This window comes from Clarias gariepinus, chromosome 28, assembly GCF_024256425.1.
Source record: "Clarias gariepinus isolate MV-2021 ecotype Netherlands chromosome 28, CGAR_prim_01v2, whole genome shotgun sequence".
NCBI classification, from domain to species: Eukaryota; Metazoa; Chordata; class Actinopteri; order Siluriformes; family Clariidae; genus Clarias; species Clarias gariepinus.
The window spans coordinates 18,210,377-18,232,008 of record NC_071127.1 but is presented as its reverse complement, the minus strand read 5'-3'; the positions used below and the strand labels follow the sequence as shown (position 1 = coordinate 18,232,008).

The window sequence follows — 21,632 nt, the reverse complement described above, 5'->3', positions numbered from 1 at the left end:
AAAAACTAAAATGATGCATATTAACTGGTTAGCCAGAGTAATGCATAGCGCTGTCACTCAAATCTGCCATGGCTATAATTATGCATAATTTAAAATAATAAGTTACATAAAAATTCACCCCTGGACAATTGTCATGGATGGGAAATCTAGCTAGGGAGACCAGAACAGTTTTTGTACGAGCCTGCGAACATGTTTATTTCTGTTGTATATTTGGACATTTTAACCTGGGTGTCTATAAGAATTGTCTCACTCCTGAACCTAGTGGTAATTCGAAGAACTGCACATTTTGGCACTTTTTTTCAGAACGGCAAGTTGCACTTTGCACTCGACTTATTACTGCTTCTCACTCAGGCTGATTATAGAGTGCAAGAGAAATTGGACATACCTGGAGCCTAGCTGTGCAGACCTAGGCACAAATCAGTACTAAATCTTTACTACACACATATAATTCAATTCTCAACACGGCCACTTCAGATTGATTTTTTTTCGGCCCCCATTTCCATGTGTGAAATAAGGTGCTCTGTCTTTCTTATCACTTACTCCCCTCATATGGAAATATAGGAATTGTATGTATTTCAGAACCACTGGAAGGTAAAAATCTTCCACATGTATTCACGGCCCAGTTTTTGCTTTAAATCTGGAAGAGGCAGCTGATTTAAGAAGGAATTCAGTTCCAGGATGGAGATCTAGGATGTTGTCCTTTATTGGAAATTATATAACCAGGTCAGGTGTATCAAGTACTCCCTTGGATGTATCTCAGTCAATAGGTCTAATTGATTTTGGTCTGGTTCAGCTGTGATGCAACGAAACTGTAAACCATCAGTTGTAACTGATCCAAATTTTTTCAACCTCCAAGGCATTGACTGCAGAGATGTAAGCCATTCCACTTATTTTGAAAGCTGTCAGGGGAATTCTCCATTGCCTATTGTGAATTGAGGTTTTGTAGTTTGGCCAGACTTCAGCAACCTGATCTTCTGGCTGCAGAACCTTTGCCGCAGATGCTACATCCGGCACAACTCCTTTTGTTTACCACTGCAGCTTCTGAAACAATTTTTTTTTTCACAGGGCAAGTTAATGGTCCCTTTAGCGATGGCAGCCCTGTGGTTTCCACATCTGTCACTGCAGGCCATTACGTCTGCTCTTAAACCAGGTCGCAGGTTCCCTGTACACTTGAATGCATATAAGAGCTCCTTCATGTAACTGGAATATGATGAGAGATCTCAGCCTGGCTCTTCATCAGGCAATCAATCCATTTCATTAGCTGCAGGATTCCTCTCTTTTTTTTTTTTTTTAGTTTTTAGCGTTTTAATATCAGTAGCTTTCAGCACATGTCCTGAGGTTAAACTCTGTTCTTCAGAACTTTCTACTGGTAAAAGCGCATGTACTGTACTGTAGATCTGTCTCTCTATGCAAGGCAGCTGTTACATTATCACCAGCAGCGCTTGAATTTGGCCCGGCTCTTCTACACTGCATTTCAATAATGTAAAAGCACTTCTTCTCTCTGTTGGCTGCTGTTCGACTGCAGCTCAGGGAAACGTTCTTTTCCCATAACCTCTGAATGGCACAATAATTGTCATTGTTCTATTCTTGCCATTATAAATAATTATTACAGTAAGTATCACTATGCAGGGTTTCTTTTTGATAGAGATGTTAAATAAACGAAAGTGACACAAATCTAATTCATGCCCAATATGTCTTTGCAGCATTGGTATGATTATTATCTGCAGTGGAACCAGTCAGAATATCCAGGAGTGAAGAATCTTCGATTCACCACTGACCAAGTTTGGACCCCAGACATCCTGCTTTACAACAGGTACCGCATTACTGTTCTCACATTTTGCAACAATCAAGGATTGGATCTGGATCTGCATTTGTCCTCTTAACCCCAACCAACCACCACCCCAATATTTTAGTTCCTAACACTGGGAATGTAAAAACAAAACCACAGTTACATCCATAAGCGGTCTAAGACTGAAACAAACAGGAGCTCTTTCAGAGCTGAAGTCAGATCTTCTTACGAAGATGTAAAGGACTACCCTCAGTTACATGTCAAATTTTGCTAAACATCATTTAATAATGGCTACGAAGAGTTAAATGGAGTTCATCACAAAGAATCTGCACATAAACGTTACGGCCCCTTTACTGCCCTACTGGGAATATATATCGACCGTGATGGGATTAAATATCTAAAGGTGACTCGCATAGGGGACGGCACACCGGCTTAGTGGTTAGCGCTGTCGCCTTGCACCTCCATGGTCTGGGTTTGATTCCCACCTTGGGGTTTGCGTGCATGGAGTTTGCACGTTCTCCCCGTGCTTGGTGGGGGGTTTCGTCACACATTCCAAAAACATGCAATGCTAGGCTAATTGGCATTACTTGTAGTGTGTGTACACACACACACCTGAACATTTTCTCATCAGGTGTACAGTATGTGCTCCATTCCACATACCTGCCCGTCACTCCCTTTACACACAATCACTTTCTGTGTTACATCTTTATCGATCTAATAGTTTTCTGTATAAACCACATTTCCCACCGTGTATGTTAATGAAATACGTGGATTTTACCCGTGAGAGCCTTTCGTTTCTTCACTGCTGTAGGTCTCAGTAGTTAAATAAAAAATGAGGAAATGAAAGTAAAATATGGTTTAAAATAATGGTATTTATTTTCAGCCAGGAAAGGCTGAAGTTTCTGCAGAAGGAAGATATGAGGAGAAATACAGGAGAAATAAGTAGCAGGAGAGAGAGAGCGAGAGAGAGAGAGAGAGAGAAGGACAAAAAGGAATGAAATGAGGAAATAGAAGATAAAGAAGTAGAAATGAGTGTGAGATGAGGGTGCAGCTGAAGGAGAGCGAGGGACAGAAGGGGTGATGGTGGACGCAGATGATCCTTATGTAGTTCCACTTGGACTTCATGGTTTGATTTTATTCTCATGACAAGTAAAATAACGTTTTAAATTTTAGAATAAATGATAGATAAATTAGTAAACAATACATGCATGCTATGATTATCATAAATAAAATCTAATCTCTAAAATATAATATCATATTAAAATACAATATATATATATATATTTATTTTTTATATAAACTCTAAAATATAATGTATATATAAAATAATGACATGAGGTCTAACTGGAACTGCTTCTAACTTTGGGTCTAACTTTCCTGGGGGCATTACGTTAACACACACCTGAATGCTTCAGACAAACTGCCAAAACCTTCAGCTTCTACAGGGGTGTGTAAGCCTGCTGATCATCAACTTACCCTCTTAAATCCCGTAGAAGCAAGAAGGTGATAATTAATATTGTTTTTCTTGCTTTGTTTTTTCTTTTTGGCTTCGTTAAAAATTAATAACAAATAGATATATATTGTAGTTTATCTGAGGTTGGGTTTGCCTTATACTAATATTATATCCAGGATATTTATACACACTTCAGGAAAAGAAGAATAGCATGATGTATATATATTATACTGATATACTTTTAATAATAGCATGATATCATCATTTATCAATGTATAACGTATAGCAATAAATTTAGTTTTAACAGTTTTTCCTGAAGTGTGTATACATATTTTTGGCTGACTTTGTATATCTCCTTGTATACTTCCCAGATATTCCACCCTGATAAAATCTTTTGCCACCCCATGTGCCACCCCATATAAGAACGAGGAGAGAAAATATTAAATAAGAGAAAATAAAGAGGTGAAAATGAGTGTAAGAGATGGAAATGAGTGTGTAATATACCCTACTAAACATTCCATGATGTCAAACTGGAACTACATCAAAATAATCTGTCTCCACCCCTCTGTCCCTCTCTCTGAATTACTGATTCCACACTGCCAAGATCTTTTGGCACCCCCTTGCCACCCCAGGTAAAATGTTCTAGATCTGTCACTGGCCTCAGGATGGTAAAAAAAAAATCATTTTAATTGATTTTGCACTCAAGCTTTTATTTCCTTTCATCCTTACATTTCTAGTTTTAAAATTATTACTCGACAAAACAGTGTTTAGCAACAGGTTCAGACCGCAGCCTTGACCCTGACTTTATATTGTGTTTTATTCATAAGTTGGTAAGTGCCATGCATTTTTTTTTTTCCAAATAGCAATCAAAGTACAAGGCTTGGCACATTATAACCCGTGCAAATGCCATTCTAGGGGTGCTGAGTTCACTGAAAACTACACTGCATCTCTCAGTTGCCTAGGTCCATAAAAAAATACTGCCCATGTTGTTTAACTGCAGAAGAAAAAGCGCTTAAGTACATTAACACTTCCATCCCAGCTGTTAGAAGCCTATAGACGGTTTCTCTCTGGATATTGTAGCGTTGCCAAAAATATCAAAAGCATTTCCTCTTAACGTAATGAATTAATCTCAAACTTTATTGGTTAGCCGACCCAACACAGAGCTGTGTAAATGTGTAAAAAACAGTTTTTATCGCGAATGTAATTTTGTTCTCTGATCCCCCGCAGTGCTGATGATGACTTTGACTCAACCTTTAAGACCAACGTGCTGGTGAATTCCAGCGGCTACTGCACCTACCTGCCTCCAGGTGTGTTCATATTGTCCTTATGATTATAGAATATTTTAGTTGTCGTGATGCATTATAGATTTTCTCAAATTATATTTTAACACTGTTTGGGGTTAAAAAAAACAAAACAAATCATGCAGTAGGTTGTGTGTGAAAAACACCTGTGGTGGATTGATTTCTTTCTAAATTACTTTGTGGGATAGTATTACTTTTTCCCTGCAAGAACGCTGAAAAGACTTTGTATAATGTGATCCAAAATCCATTTAAAAATGGTTTTGATGCAAAATGCATTTAAAGAACACAGTTTTGGATCTGTTTTTCACCGGTACGAGGAAACCTTTGTTTCATTCAGCAAAAAAACATTGGTTTTATGTTGGCTTATAGAATGTCAGATGATTTTAAATAACTGAATCCTCAGAGCTTCATCACAGCAACACTTGGCAGACACCCTTATCCAAGTGACCCTCCAAAAGGGTCTTTATGAGTTGTGCTATGAGATATTTTGTTAGGATAGCAACGTCACAATTATTCAACCCCTATATTATATTGTTGTTTTAAAGCTTTCTGATAGTTTTATGGCCTAAAGTGAAACATAATTAAGCCTTTGGGAATCTTCATTTACTTCAGCTGTGATGCACAAACAGAGTCAGCCAAAAAATATATATACACACTTCAAAAAAAGAAAAACGTGTATAAATTTTAATATTAAATGTATTACTATACATTATAAATTGATATATGATAATATTATTAATATAATATACATAAATATGTCAGTTGCAATTATAGGAAAGACTAATTCATCACACCTCGGAACATTCCAAGAAACACAATTGGGAGCATTAGCTTTATAAATAAAATGCATTATTATTATTATTATTATTATTATTATTATTATTATTATTATAAGGAAGTTAAAAACTCAGGTTTAATATTTTTGATTGCAACTGTAATTGATAAACTCCCATCCCATTTTAGCTGAACACTATGAAGGAAAGTGGATCAGTCAGTAATGCACATCTGTAACTTTCTCTTTAAAGAAAGTGAAGCCCAAATGTTTTTTTTCTGTTGACGCTATACAGTAGGTTCAGGTTTAGATTCTTTCACACAACCACCACTTTACTACACTGAACCACTTAAAACATCTATGCCTTATTACCTGCAATCATACACGCCCATACACAGTGCAAAATTAAAAAGTCTAAATATAGGTGAACATATCTAATATTCATCGTAATGAGATTATGATAAAAAAGATAAAAATATCGTACTTTATTCAGATTATCATTACATCAACCATTTCTTTCCCGAAAGCATTTGCATTACTGTGTTTTGTGAGTCGGGTTAAATATGATTTCCTCATTTTAGAAGTGCAGACATGAATATAACCTTCATTTTAAAGTGGAAAAAAAAAACCAAAGGTCTGAGAGACACCGAATAAAATAGTGTCTTTCAGTAGTGTGATTGTTTAAAGCACTTAGAAGTCACACTCTAGTCCCTCCTGTTGCTGCTCCATAAATGGCTTGGTTAAGTGCAACTGTATAATACTGTATAATAAGAAATATTTCATCATTTAGACTTTATTATAGTTTTAACATTATGAAAAATATTGGTAATAAAATGTTTTTTTTGGCTCGGAGGTGGCACAGTGGCATTGTGGTTAGCACTGTCACCCTGCACCTCCAGGACCCGGGTTCGATTCCCGTCCCTCGGTCTGTGTGCATGAAGTTTGCATGCTCTCTTGCAGAGTTTCCCCTGGATACTTTGGTTTCCTCCCAAAGACATGCAGATTAGGCTAAGTGGCATTTCCAAATTGTAGTGTGTGAATGCACGTGTGATTGTTGACCAGAGGTCCTACCATGGTTGTGAAAATAAGACTAAATACAATGGCCACCATCAGCCTTCACAGTCCCTAGTAGGACTACGGAGGTTCCTAGATGGATTGTATTAATGGCATTGTGCATATCATGTATTAAAAGTCAAAAATCAACAGTCTCGTAACCTTAAATATTTACTCAGGTCAAATCAAATGGTCCAACTTGAATTAGGATTCAAGAAGAATGAAGGAATAAAATAGGAGCCAATAGCTCTAACTGATCCTGTATTCTGTAGTACACGTTCTTGTAGAGCAGTAAAAATTGTGATCCTTGTTACAGCCGTAGATCTGGAGAAATCTGCTTAGCTGGGCGATGCAGCTGTATTTCCAGTTCATGTGCTTTTGTCTATGATTAGCCTCTGATTTTAGGTAGCCAGTTCCCAAGGTAACAGCGATGGCGAGAAACCCATGAGATGCACTAAAGATTCGTGGCTTGGGGAAAACGCTATGGATAAATCACTGGGTATTGATTTGGATCAAAAGTATTTTTCAGTCATTAGAGAAGGCCTAATTGCATCATGTGGAAGAAAATAGTAGAGGAATCATGCGCAACAAGGCTTGCACATGGCGGCACCACAAATTAATCATATTGACGCTGTTTGTGATTTCCAATCTTCGTTCCTCTATTACACTGGGTTTTAGAAAATCCAATATTTGCTGGTTCTTTTTTTTCAGGAAGCAACTGCTGAAGATATCGCAGTAATATCTATGGTTTGGCTCAGGTCTGTGCTCACTTGAACATTTATTTACTTGGCAGACATGTCTGTCCAAAGCAACTGCATATAATTCAGGCAGCTGCGGCCTCTCGATCTCTATCCTCGAAGGGTACTTGATGCGGCTGCAAAATATTCACCGCAAATTAGCGTCCAATTTACCAATTTAGACTTATCTGCATCTCATCATGCAAACTGCACCTGGAGCTGCCCACTGAATACACTCTGTGAAGTGGACATAGTGGTTAAAAGCACATGTCTGGGCAAATGGTCAACTACTGAGCTGTCAAAAAGCATGGGACTTAAAAAGAAATGCAGAGAAATGAAGGTTTTGTGTTGTTACATATCATTTATATTTAATAAGAACTCTTGTTATCTGTGTGGAAGGCATTCATTTGGCTGATATGCCATTAGATTGCTAATTGGTTCCAATGAAAGACAGAAAGCGGCGCAATTAAACCCAGTCAATTTCTTGTGGTCGACTGGGGTTTCTATGGCATTCAGAAAATTGGCAGTCACGACAGTACTGTTTAATGTGTTAAACTTCTTTGTAAAATTGATGTCTGTCTTCCAGACTTGTCCATGGTTGCCAGATTTGCATTTTAAAAACATCCAAAGTGGAAAACGGTGGCATAGTGGTTAGCACTAGTGGTAGTGCAACTTGCATCTCCAGTGTCCGTGTTTGATTCCCACGTCAGGTCTGTGTCCATGCATGTTCTCCCTGTGATTGGTGGGTTTCCTTCCAGCGGTCCAAAGACATGCAGATTAATTGGCGTTCTCATTGGATTAATTAGAACGCCAATAAATCTGCATTAATCTAAACAGACTAACTGGCATTTCCAAACTGTAGTGGGTGAATTTTAAATTTGAGTCCTACCATAGTCGTAAGCTATAACATCTACAGTGGGACAAAAAAGTGTTTGGTCAGTCACCAATTGTGCAAGTTCTCCTACTTAAAAAGATAAGAGAGGCCTGTAATTGTTATAACTTGAACAATTGGTGGCTGACTAAATACTTTTTTGCCTCACTGTATCACCTGTGGCCTTCATGGTACCTACAGTAGTTGGACTACAGAGGTTCCTAGATGGATGGATGCAAACTGAACAATAATATTTAAAGACGTAGGTTTAAAGTATACCAGGGCTCTAACATTGTGAATTCTTATTTAAAAATGCTGTTAATAATAAAAAATTGCACTGTTTATAACACTCCAAGCAGAACACCTACTTTCACTCATGCTTCAACCGACAGTTAGCGTTGTTGTTAGTCTTCCGTTGAGGAGTCGCCACAGCGGTCCATCCAATCCGCACCCAGCTTGGCACAGGTTTTAAGCCTGATGCCCCTCCTGACACATCCTTCCCATTCTAACCAGGCTTGGTACCGGCTCTGCATCCAGTGGCTGGGGTTTGGGCATTGGGTGGGAACTAAACGTAGAGAAACCCACCATTGACCCACCAATGCCTCCTGCGACCAAAAATTAGAATAATGAATACTTCCTAGAATACCTGGGATACATATAGGTTAACGTCCCAGTGCTGTTATTGTCCATTATTACCACTTGTGAAATGTATCCAATCAGATTACTTGTTCAGAACTAATTGCTTTATAATACCTGAATAAAGCATTGACTTTTAGGGTTAATTTTTTCTGCAGCTAAATTATTTCAAAGCATTGCTCAAAATAAAACATTGTTAGCTCTTATTTCAGAAAGCAAGATGCACTAATACAGGAATAATATGGATGTGTAGCTTGGTAATAAATGATAGAGCAGGAAAACTAAATAAATTATTTTTTTTATTACACTCAAATGAAGACATCAATAATTAATTAAGTTTATTTAGCTTTATTAAAATTGAATTGTAGTTTTCATCTGTTAGGAAGTAACCTGGATCTATACAGACATGAATCAAGGCTAAGCCAAAGCAACAGCAGGTTAGCTGAAATAGTTTCAGATAAATAAGGTACACGAATCTATAAACCACAGAAATAAAGATGTGAAAATTCTAAACAGAATAGAAGATAAACTCTTTACGCAACGTCTATCCTGCTTTATCCTGTATACAGGGTCACGGGGGCCTGGAACCTATCCCAGGAGACTTAGGGCACAAAGCGCGGTACACCGGAGACAGGGTGCCAATCCACCTTGAGGCACACACACACACACACCAATTAGCTTAATCTGCATGTCCTTGGACTTTGGGAGAAAACTGGGAGAGAACATGCAAACTTCATGCACACAGACCCCAAGGTGGGAATCGAACCCGGACCTGGGAGATGCAGGGCAACAGTAATAACCACTAAGCCACCTCGTTATATGACTATAGCTTAGAAATAGCAGCTTGGTCGTATTTAATAAACAAAGCCGGAGCAATGTGTAGCCAAAACCTCTTCTTCTACTTCTTCTTCAGTATTAGCACAATGACCCGACACTTTGCTCCATCTACCAGCTCAGCTTTCCCTTACCTTCTGCTTTCTCTGCATTCTCTTTCTGCTTGCTCTCTCCATCTTCGTCTACTTCACATGCATCCACAATCACAGGAAACTGATAATACAAACTGAACGGTGGTGTCTAGTCCACCGCCGGCATCTCAGCAACCACAACATAAGGAGTTTTTTTTTCCTTCCTAATTATAACTCTGATGAGATGAAAAATCCAGTATTTTTTTTTTTTTACAGAATTATAAAAAGTTATTATCTGAACACAAAACTGTTGAATGTACAGTAAAGGCCAAAAGTTTGGACACACCTTCTCATCTATCTGTCAATGTGTTTTCTTTATTTTCATGACCATTTACATGGTAGATTCATTTACATTGGGGGGGGCGGGCGGGGGGGGTTGTTGTTTTGTTTTTGTTTTTTTTGTTTTCGGATTTGTTAATTTGTTTTCCGTTTTGTTAATTTGTATTGCACTTCTCGGCCAGTCAGATACAAACCGGAAAAGGTAGGTATATTTTGCGAATTAAATGCTTACGAGATTGGACGAGACATCTGTCACTCAAGATATACAGGAAGTAGGAGTTTGTTTCTTTATCTTTGTTTCTTGTGTGTTCTGCTTCACTTTAAACTATGATGGCCGTCAAGTGCAAAACAAATTAACAAAAGTGACTTCAGGGCCACCGTAAGAACGCCATATTTAAAACCACAATAATATTTGCACATTCATACACACACGAATCTACCGCTACTACAGTACTTCCTGTATATCTTGAGTGACAGATGTCTCGCCCAATTAGCGGTAAGCATTTCATTCAACAACTATACCTACCTTTTCCGGTTTGTATCGGACTGGCCGAGAAGTGCAATACAAATTAACAAAACCAAATTAACAAATCCGAAAACAAAATAACAAAACCAACAACAAAACTCCCCGCCCCCCCCCAAAAAAAAAAAAAAAAAAAAAAAGTTTTGGGTTATTATTATTATTATTATTATTATTATTATTATATATTAGTTATTTTGTTTTCTGTTTTGTTAATTTGGTTTCAGTTTTGTTAATTTGTTTTGCACTTCAGGGCCACCGTACTGAACACATGTGGAGTAAATACTGTACCATCATTTTTATCTAGTGGTCTGAAAAAAGTCCTATTACTCTGTGCCACAGAAACAGTGGCCTAACTCACCTTCATGCCGAGCCTATAACTTTTCATAGTTCAGTTTTAAAAATGTACAGTAGGCATTGAACCTAATTACAGAGATGACACTACCAGTCAAAAGTTTGGACACACCTTCTAATTCCATGGTCCTGGTTTTTTATTTCTTCCTAACAAAACTGGACGCGTCTAAAATACACAACAATGTCCTTCGAACAGTTGATATTGAGATGTATATCTGCTACTTCTGCTCTGTGAAGCTTCATAATGGCTCTAATCTGAGCTGCTGGTTGTTAATCTGTGATTTCTGAGGCTGGAGACTCTAAATGAGCTTCTCCTCTGCAGCAGAGCTCAGTTTTGGTCTTGCTTTCCTGGGAAGGTCTTTATGAGAGACAGTTTCATCATGGTGCTTGATGGGTTTTGCAAACGCACTTAGCAATATGTAAAAAATCTTGCAAGAACCATTTCAGAAAGGCTGGACTACGAAATTCCATATGTATTATGTCATAGTTTTGAAATGTCCGCTATTGTTCTAGAACGTATGAAATAAATCACTAAATATAAAACACTGAATTAGAAGGTGTGTCCGTACTTTTGACTGTTACTGTATTACTAACCTGCCTTAAAAAAAATTATATATATATATTGTTGAAGCAGTCAGTATCTGTTCCCTTCAAAGAACACATGGCCTTCAGAAACTTTACCCGTGTCGCTTGATTGCAGACGATTGTGGGTTTCTAAACAAACTCGTCTAGTCGGACCTGACATCTGCTTTCAATTCAATTTCCATTCAATTTATATTTTATTGCGCCTTTCAATAGACAATGAACATTGTCACAAAGCAGCTTTACAGGAATAAAAATTCTGAATACAAGAATTCTCTTTATCTCTATTGAGCAAGTCAGAGACGCCGGTGGCAAAGAAAACCTGCAAGGGTTTATGGTTTTGTCTCTCCTACAGACCTGTTTAGTTTTAACTGCTAAGTTTCACCTCACTAATGGTGTTCCCAAGGGCTCGTGTTCTTGGTCTGAGATTGTTGGCTGTAACATCAGAATGTGTGTGTCTGCTGTTCCATTAGTATTCCGAGGGTAAACCGATTCACATACACACTACATTCTCACGCAGACGTCCTCCTGCTGCCCCGGTCGGCATCCGACTGATCTAAGAAACTTGGACGGCGTGCAAACTGTCTAAAGCTCATCAATAAGCCCACACTGATTTCATCCCCAGTCACGTGCCACTGACGAGAACGGTGCACACAAACAAGCAAACAAAAATAAAACTAACAAAATCGCAGATGGAGAATTCGCATATATTATAAAAGTATTTTTTTAACTCTGGAACAGAATCAGGAGAGAAATGCAGGATGAGAAGATGTACAAAGAGAACGAGAATACTAGCTATAATCTATCTCATGTCATGGCAGCTGATTGAAGAAGAGGACCGCATGTCAATCAACATTGGGGTAAAGTCTATAAGTCACTTCTACTGTGTGAACTTTGCGAAAACTTTGATCCTGGCTACATTCCAGCCCATAGGAGACAGTGGGAAAAACATAACCCCTTAGACTTAATTAACTACACCGGCTTCTGCATGTTTTCTATACAGTACAAAAGCTTGTCTGATTTTTTAATCCCAGACTTCTTCTTTTTTTTTTAAACCCTTTGATCCTTTTGATCTATCTATTGATCTACCACACCGTCTCCACTGCTTTGTCTCTGTTACTTGGAACGCTGTCTGTAGGACCTGTTTGCTGTTATTGGCATCTCATTAAAGACCAGGAGAAAACTGGATAAAAGATCCGGGTTCGGGTCTATACAGCCTTAAAATCAGCCTGCAGCACATTCTCAGCACTCCTGCATTACGCTCAGATGGCAGGCTATCAGCACGCGCTGCCAGGATGGGTGCATTACTCACATTTAGAGAAGGAGAAGGAGGCGGTGGTCTGGTCTCTGTAGCAGAGACAGCTATACCAAGGTGGAAAAAAAGGTGTGCGCTCTTTCAATTCTAGAGCACTGAGCACTCGAGCCTTCTGCAACAAAACAGAAAAGGAAATTCAATTCAATTAATAAACATTTTTTTACATTACATTTATATAGCGATTTTAATGATGGTCATTGTCGCAAAGCAGCTTTAAAAAGATCTATTAATTACAATTAATAAAAAATTTAAAATACTAAAATTTACTTGTATTATAAACGTGCAATGTTGGAATAAAAAAAACGCCTGACAAGTTAGTTAGAGGATTATAAGTTTTTTTTATATCTTAAGCATTAACTTTAAACAAATGTTAAATTAAAATCTTTTAAATGGGACCGGTGCTAAATGCAATGGCTGAGTAGTTTTGGGGTTTGGCAACTGACCAATGGACGGACTCAAACACAGATGTTCAGCCAAATCCCAGAACCTTAGTCACCTAAGCCACCACTTCCACAGCTTATGTCTAATGTATTCTTCTAAAAATAGTTCCCCTTAAAGTTTGCTCGAGCACACGGCTTTAGTTTTATCCAGACTTTCATTTTAAACTTCATTATAATGAAACTTGTTCATCACACCCGGTGATCTTCCCTCACTAATCTTATTACCTGCGCCTGCATTATCACACGTAGCCGGTAAGCGCTGTGATTATGGGAAGCCATTAGGGTCAAAATTGGTCATATGAATAATTTGCTTTAAAAAAATAGTAACGCTGTAAAAGTTCCAGATTAATGACATGAGCTATTGCATTAATATTGACAGCCCTTATATATACACAATATAAGTTATAATGATCAGATTGTCCCTGATGAGCGAACCAAGGGCGACGGTGGCAAGGGAACACACGCTGGGATTGCAACAGGAAGAACCCTTGAGAAGAAAAAGACTCAAAAGGGAACCCGTCCTTATTTGGTTGATATCAGATACTGTAGCTATATCAACTGAACTATTGAGGAACTGCAGTCACAAATCATCAGAACAGCTGTCTGCATCAGCCAGATGAATGACCTCTTCAGTTCTGTAGAGCTGTGGAGCTGGCTGTGTGTGTGTGTGTGTGTGTGTGCTGTTCATCTCAATCAGTATGCGGCGTTAGAGGAAGGGTTAAGGACGGTCCGCCTGCGTTTTTAATGCACAGCATCAGTTTTGCAGCTAGGACAAGACCCTGTACGCGTGACATCATTAGTTACAGCTACTGTGATACACGTTCATTACCATTTGATGTTAAAAAGTGTGAAATTGTGTTAGAGATCAAAACGCTTGACTGTTCAAAAAAACTGGAATCTTTAACATTCTCCACTAAATGTTATTCTAGTTTTTGCACGCTGATTCTGTTTTCATCATTGGTAGAAATAACAGCATTGTATTTAAAGTGTTTCATTACGGTTGTGTATCACAGTGCTTTCAGACTGATAAGAATAGTGAAGAGTTACATCGAGACACAAAAGACTCCTGTATTATTATTATTATTCACTCTCAGAATTAAGTGCAATCATAGAGAGTGCACAAATAATATGTGATCGTTCTTTTAAGCTTAGAATTAAAGTTCAACCATAGTAGTTATGTACTAAACAAAAACAAAAGAGTAGTATAATGTAGGATTTCTTTTGGTTCCATTGAAAATGTAGAGCAGATAATTCAGTTTAATTATACGAGTCACAAACTCTAATATTTTGTTGGACCACATTTAGCTTTGATTTGCTGTGGCATCGTTTCACTCAGCTTAGGACATTTATTTTAATAAACCGAAGCACATTTATTCTCGCCCAGAGTCATTCATTTTTCTCCACAATACCGTATTGATGATGGGAGAGTCGGACCGCTGCGTAAAGTCTTCTTCAGCACGTCTCAAAGATTCTCAATAGGGTTAAGGTCTTGACCTTAAGAGATATTTGGAGCCGTTTCTCACAGAAAAGTAAACACCAGGAGCCACAAAACTCTTAACATCTAAAATAAAGATAACCCTGCGTATATCATTTTTTTACCTTTATGCTTTATACTGTATATAAAAAAAAATATATAGCGTGTTGCATTCATTAAATCAATGAACTGCTCCAAAAAAAACAAAAAACACCTAAATTTTCTTTTTGCATGCGACAAAAAATTTTTTGAACGCGGGGTTAAAGGTTACTTTCAAATAAAATACCAAATGTCTATTTGAGTCCTCCTCGTATTTATGAAATAAATGGCTGAACGTAAATTATCTATCTGCAGCAAACCAAAAAGCAGGTGGCACAGTGGTGTAGTGGTTAGCACTGTCGCTTTGCACCTCCAGGGTCCGGGTTCCCATCTCTGTGTGCATGGAGTTTGCATGTTCTCCCCGTGCTTGGTGGGTTTCCTCCGAGTACTCCGGTTTCCTCCCACAGTCCAAAGATATGTAGATTAGGTTGATTGACATTCCCAAATTTCCCATAGCGATGTATTGGCACCCTGTCCACGGTGTGCCCTAAAGGTGACCCTGAATACAGGATAAAGCGGTATAGAAGATGTGTGAGTGAGCAAACCAAAAATGTTGCACATTAGCGGTTGTGATGATATTTTGCGACAAAAAATTAAACACGTTTTTAATGTTTTAATGTACAAGATCACTATAATCTTCAAATTTAGAATTACTCTGGAACAGGGTAAATCTGGCTCTTTAGACCATGACCACATTTTCTTTTGTGCTCCATGGTCCTTTCTTTAGGCTTCCTAGCAAATTGAAGACTTTTTGCTCTAATTAGTCTCACGTTCTCAAGTTCTCATATGGCTACACAGCTGTTTAGTCCCAATCCTTTAAGTTCTCTTTGCATTGTGTTTTAGTGTTGTCTTGATTTCACCAAATATTTAAGTGATCTCCCATTACACTCATTCAAGATGTTTTTCTGATCACATTTTTTCCACGAGGATAATGGTCACCACTATCCTTCTAGGATTTAATGAAGCATTGTACAGTTCATGACCCAATTTAGTATTTAATCAACTTAGTTGTTTTCTTTGCTTGATGCAGGACAATGACGTGACACTTCTGAAGCAACATTTGTTTTTCTATCAGGCAGTGTATAAATAACCAAAAAAAAGTTTAAAAAAAAAAATGTTAAAAAACAGAGCTGACATTACTGTACTTGTGCCCAGATTGGACACTTTGGACATTGATCAATGGTCATCACCCAACTCCACTGGGGCTTGGCAGGGGAACATCTCTCCATCCTGCCCTTGAATTCATAAAATTATGGAAATTGTGCACTTTGCATCCCCACAGGACCAATACAGCTTCACCCAAAGAATAGGTCGTGTCTATTATAGGGACAAGGGTTATGTAGGTACTCTGGTTGTACTTCTGGAAATTATTAAGTTTTATAAAATACTACAATACTATTAAGATAAAGACAATGAAAAGCAAAAAAAACCAATAAATTATAGTCAGGCAAAAGTATGTGGACACCTCACACCTGAACATCTTATTCCAAACCGATGGGTTTTAACATGGCGTCATCACTTACTTTGAAGGTGTAACAGAATCCACCCCTCCTGGAAAGGCTTTCCACTAGATTTTGGACTTACTATGAGAGTAAAAGCTAGACAGCATTTTGATTGCACTCCTTTCCCATTCTTATGTTGTCTAATTTGCTTGGTATGAACTTGATACCATTTTTTGGTCAGACTATATATGATGCATAGACATTTTTGGGACAGACAAATAGGCAGCATGGCGGTGTAGTGGTTGGCATCGTGGCCTTGCACCTCTGGGGTCAAGGGTTTGAGTCCTGCATGTGTGTGGAGTTTGCATCTTCTCCCTTTGCTTGGTGGGTTTCATCTGGGTACTTTGGTTCCCTTCCAAAGACAAACTAATCGTCATTTTCAAATTTCCCATAGTGTGTGTGTGCTCCGCATTTGACTGATACCCTGTCCAGGCTGTACCTCGGCTTGTGCCCTGAGCCCCCTGCGGCTCCAAGCCACGCCTGTAAAGGAAATCATTATAGAGGTATAAGAGAATGAGTGAGTGAATATTAAACATTTAAATGGAGAAAATGTTATGCATGATCAAGAACTCCAAGTTAACTTTGGATGTAATTAAATTCCAGGCAAGTTTGATGCGTATCACTCCAGCCATTTTTGTACGTTTCCATAACAGGATGGACTGAACTTGCCAAACATTTCTAGTAAAAATGATATCAGTAGAAATCCATCCATCCATCTAGGAACCTCTGTAGTCCAACAAAGGACCACGGAGGCCAATGGTGACCATTTTGTTTATTCCTATTTGTACCACCTTGGTAGGACTTCTAGTCAACATTCATACGCATTACAAGTATAAATGCTAACATGCTCTGTTCACCTGGACACTTTTTAGGTATCTTCATGAGCACCTGTAATGTCGATGTTCGCTGGTTTCCTTTCGACATCCAGAAGTGCGAGCTGAAATTTGGCTCATGGACGTTTGACGGCTGGCTGCTGGACCTCCAGATGAGTGAGGCTGATATTTCTAGCTACATGCCCAATGGAGAGTGGGACCTAGTGGGTGAGTCGAGATATAATATGATCTCTGGTGGTGAAAAGCACTAACCTTAAATGGAATGTGATTGTTATGACATATTTAAAATTTCCTTACTTTATGAAGCTATTAAGCTTTTGGTGAAAATGAAGGAAGAGCTTCCTGATTTACATGGTAAGATACGGTGTGTATTTTTCCATGTTATACCGTCCTCGACTTCATTTACAAATAACAAGGTCAGCAATATACTGCAATCTTGCCTTGCTTCCAGGATGCACACTCTGCACAAGCAGTCAGTCTCGCTTGATGGGATTTTACAGCACAATCTGTCTCCGTATAACTAATGAGTGATGGGATTTGAAACTTAAGCTGATGCCTGGAATTGCTAAAATAGTGTCATGGCTGTGTGAAAGCTTACTCTAGTTCACTATTATTATATATAGAGGATCTATTCTTTTAATGCTATGCTATTGGCTTGTCGTGGAGTTTTTTACAGCATTGGTGATGAGTAAAACCCTTTGTTGTACTGATTAGAAACTGAGAACCCAGGTGCTATGTAAGGCTTTTAATGAAAATTCTTTCGGTGAGCTGGCAATGAAGTCATCAACATACTGAGCATTTCTGACACCATTTGCAAATAAGATGAGATGCTAAATATGTTTATGGGGATAATGCCGGTGCAATAGTTAGTGCTGCCGTGTCCTGAGCCTGTTTCAGTCCCGGTTCTCCTTTTGTTCTTGTGGGTGTCCTTCCAGCTCCCAAAAGCATGCCAATAGTACTGTAGGATAGACTGTGACGATGCCCTTAAATTGGAATGTCTAAATAACTGTATGAATGTACGCCCACTGATGCCCAGACATCCTATCTTTGATGTGTACCTAGCTTAGAATAGGCTTTGGTGCAAACATGTAATATAAATCTTCCTGCATGCTGCTCTGGGTTCAAACTAATATTTCTACACTGTCCTCTGCTTTAATCAATAACGTACAGTAAGCAGGCCTATACAGTATAATTATACACACAAATCATACACACAAAGGTTTTTGGGAAAAAATAACTTTAGGATTTGTATTAAAAATGATACAGATACAGTAGCCTCAGTTTAGCAACCACAAAAGAACGAGGACTTCTTCTGTCATACATGAGATCACGGAGCAGAACTTAACGCTTTAGAGGCAGTTTACAGTTTACATGTGAAAAAAAAAATGCTTTGCAGAATATAAGACTCTGGAAGTTTATTTAAGGCTTATATAATTCCTTATATTGTGAATCCCAAGATTAACTGAAAGCTATTAAAAGGAATCCAGTTAATAATAATCCTCTTTTTTGCACCCAAAAGAATCTCCGCTGCAGCATTTTGAACCAGTTTTCGCTGTGACTGAGATCTCAACATACGCAGTGTTAATGAATAATCCAGCAGATAAGCAGATATAATATAAGCATGCACGAACACAAACATTAACATTTTCTAGGTCATAACAGGAGAGAAACTTTATTTTGTTAAATCTTTTGAGCTAAATGAGGCTGCTTTAAACAACTGATTTAATTCGCATAAAATACGTTTTTGGACACTCATTAATTATTTAGACAGGATTGCAGGGGACTTGAAACCTATCCCAGGGGACTTAGGGCACAAGGCAGGGTACACCCTGGATGGGGTGCCAATCCATCACTGGGCACACACACACACACACATAATTTGGGAATGGCAATTAGTCTAACCTGCATGTCTTTGGACTGTATAAAGAAACCAGAGTACCCGGAGGAAACCCACCAAGCTTGGAGAGAACATGCAAACTCCATGCACACAGACCCGGAGGCAGTAATCGAAGCCAGACCCTAGAGGTGCAGGGCCACAGCACTAACCACTAAGCCATCATGTCATGTTTTTGGACACAACGTTCTCTGTATACCTCCACCTCCACAATTTTGACAATGTTACTCCTGCCTCCTCCAGGCTGTTCTTGGTTTGTTGTGAAGGGGTTTTCCTTGTTTAAGGGATGAATTTTCGTTTGTGGCTCAGTGGTAGGTTTATCGCCTACCATGGAGATGGCCCGGGTTCGTTTCCCAGCCAATGCCCAAACCCCAGCCACTTGATGCAGTGCCAGTCCTAAGGAGCGTTGTGTCAGGAAGGGCGTCCAGCATAAAAACCTATACCAAGTTGTTGGAGGTCAGTTGGTCCGCTGTGGCCCGCAAGCAGCCGAAACACAAAAAGGGATGAATTCTGTTGTCATCTATTTTGGTGCTCGAAAGTAGCAGAAACACTCAATCTCCTGGTTGAAATTTCTGGGGTTGTGCTGGCTGGTCATATGTTTTATGCTATTTCGCCTATGCTCACTCCAGCAGCTCCCGCACTATAAGGAGTGCATGTCTACTTTTATATTGCATGTCCTGAACATACTGTACTCCACTACAGAGCATAAAGGAAAGGGCTGTTCCTCCCAGTCCTCATCCCCACATCAATGTGGCTTCCTCCCGAACAGCAGCTTGAATGTTGTGAATCTGGTGGAAGCTTGAGGTCTTTCTCGGACAGTGGCAGACATATGAGAGTCTTTTCAGACAATTTTAGTCACTTTCATCCAACTCGGCGTAACATCCTCAAGAGTTTGGTTGAAGATGAAGAGTAATACCAACTCCCTGGCAATGTTTTTTGACAAGGCCTTGCGTAATGGGACAGCTTCAGGATAAGGGGCGGTGTAGTCTACCACGGCCAAGATTCACATTCCTTCTTTTCAAGAATAGTTGATTTGCCTTTGCTACAGTCTCTGCTCTTTCTCTCTTGGTTTTTCAGCGTAATGGAATAAACACTTGGAATAAACCCCTGACCCGTTATTCCCTTCATTTGTCATGAGTTAGCTAAGAAACAGGCCACAGCTGGGCACAAAACTGCTTCAGAAGCACTGGGTGAAAAAGGGGCGAAGTTTGCACTTTGATGACATCTAGATTTCCTTATTTAAATTCAGGTAACTATATGTATAGATTAGTAACCCAAGTTAGCCACATTTTGTTGCTCATTTGTTCCAGGGAGCATGCACTGTAACGTACATGGAAAACAAAAATGGACTCTCAATACAAAACCTTGAAGACCTCCAGAAGTGACAAATAACAGTGAAACACCTCTAAAATAAAAAATGAACTGACTAAGAATAGCACACTTAACACCAACACAGTGCTCCAGGTGATTAATGGAATGAATCTCATCCAAAAATTCAGCACTTAAAAACAGTAAGGCTGTAAAACGACATGACCTAAAACCAGACTGAAAGACTTCATACAGTACAATCTGTCAGCACATAAGTTGGCCAGCCTTTTCCAATATCTTTTTCGAGAATAATTATCACTATATTTATTATTATTAATCAGTACTTTAAAATCCAAATCATGCTTTTTTTTTGTGCTATTGTTTATTTAAAGCAATCAGGGACTGTAACAGTGAAGAAGCTTGGGTTCATGGTTGGCAGAATGCCATTGAATGTCTAAATTTACACATTCATTACACAGAAATTTAATCACAGAGATACAGTACTGATGTCAAGTAAAAAATAACATAAAGCACAGGTAACTAATATGTTGCCATGAGGAAAGTGAAGATACCCTGCTTGGTCATATATAAATATATAATTAACCTTTAGCTCGGTATGAAAATGATTCCTCGTGCTCCCAAAAAAGAGTCTTAGTCCTGGAATATGGCCGTGCCATCATATTAATATTCAGGTCGTCAAATGACTTCATTTTATTGCCACATAATGTTGCTGAGCCTAGACCTGACCAACTGAAACATTCCCAAATCATAACACTGGTTTCATCCAGAGGTTTGTTGAGTGGACACTAGGCATGATGGGTGCATCATGTCAAGCACTTAGCTTCTTACCCCGACACGCCCATCGCTCTGGAACAGGGTTAACCTGAGCTAATCAGACCACATGACCTTTCTCCATCACTCCAAAGTCCAATCTTTATGTTCTCTAGTAAACTGAAGCCTTTTTTTCTGATGAGTCTTATATCAGAAAAAAAAATAATTTCTAGAAATTAGGTCACTACCAGTCAACAATTTGGACCTTCTAACACCATGTTCTTTCCTTATTGTTATGTATTTCTACAGAACACTGTAAAACAATGCTGACGGCATCCAAAATATACAATAATCTCCTTTAAACAGTTGATATTGAGATGTACTGTATATCTGCTACTTCTGCTCTGTAAAGTCTTCATAACGGCTCTAATCTGAGGTGCTGGTTGTTAATTGGTGATTTCTGAGGCTGGTGACTCTAAATGAACTTCTCCTCTGCAGCAGAGCTCAGTGTTGGTCTTGCTTTCCTGGGAAGGTCTTCATGAGAAACAGTTTCATCATGGAGCTTGATGGGTTTTGCAAATGCACTTGACACAATACTGTTCGTGCAAGAACTGTTCCAGAACAGCTGAGCTCATGTCTTAAAATACCAACTTACCGTTGTTGTTGTTGCTTAAATACATAAGT

The 21,632-nt window shown here is 38.7% G+C and overlaps 1 protein-coding gene across 1 annotated transcript in view; it reads left to right on the top strand.

Moving 5' to 3' along the window:
• chrna11 (cholinergic receptor, nicotinic, alpha 11) overlaps window positions 1-21,632 on the top strand; it is a 42,996-nt gene that overhangs the window by 9,871 nt on the left and 11,493 nt on the right. Inside the window, exons 4-6 of the mRNA XM_053490543.1 lie at window positions 1,704-1,813; window positions 4,470-4,549; window positions 17,015-17,182. Of these exons, the coding sequence (XP_053346518.1) occupies window positions 1,704-1,813; window positions 4,470-4,549; window positions 17,015-17,182 (358 nt within the window). The remainder of the gene's footprint in view (window positions 1-1,703; window positions 1,814-4,469; window positions 4,550-17,014; window positions 17,183-21,632) is intronic.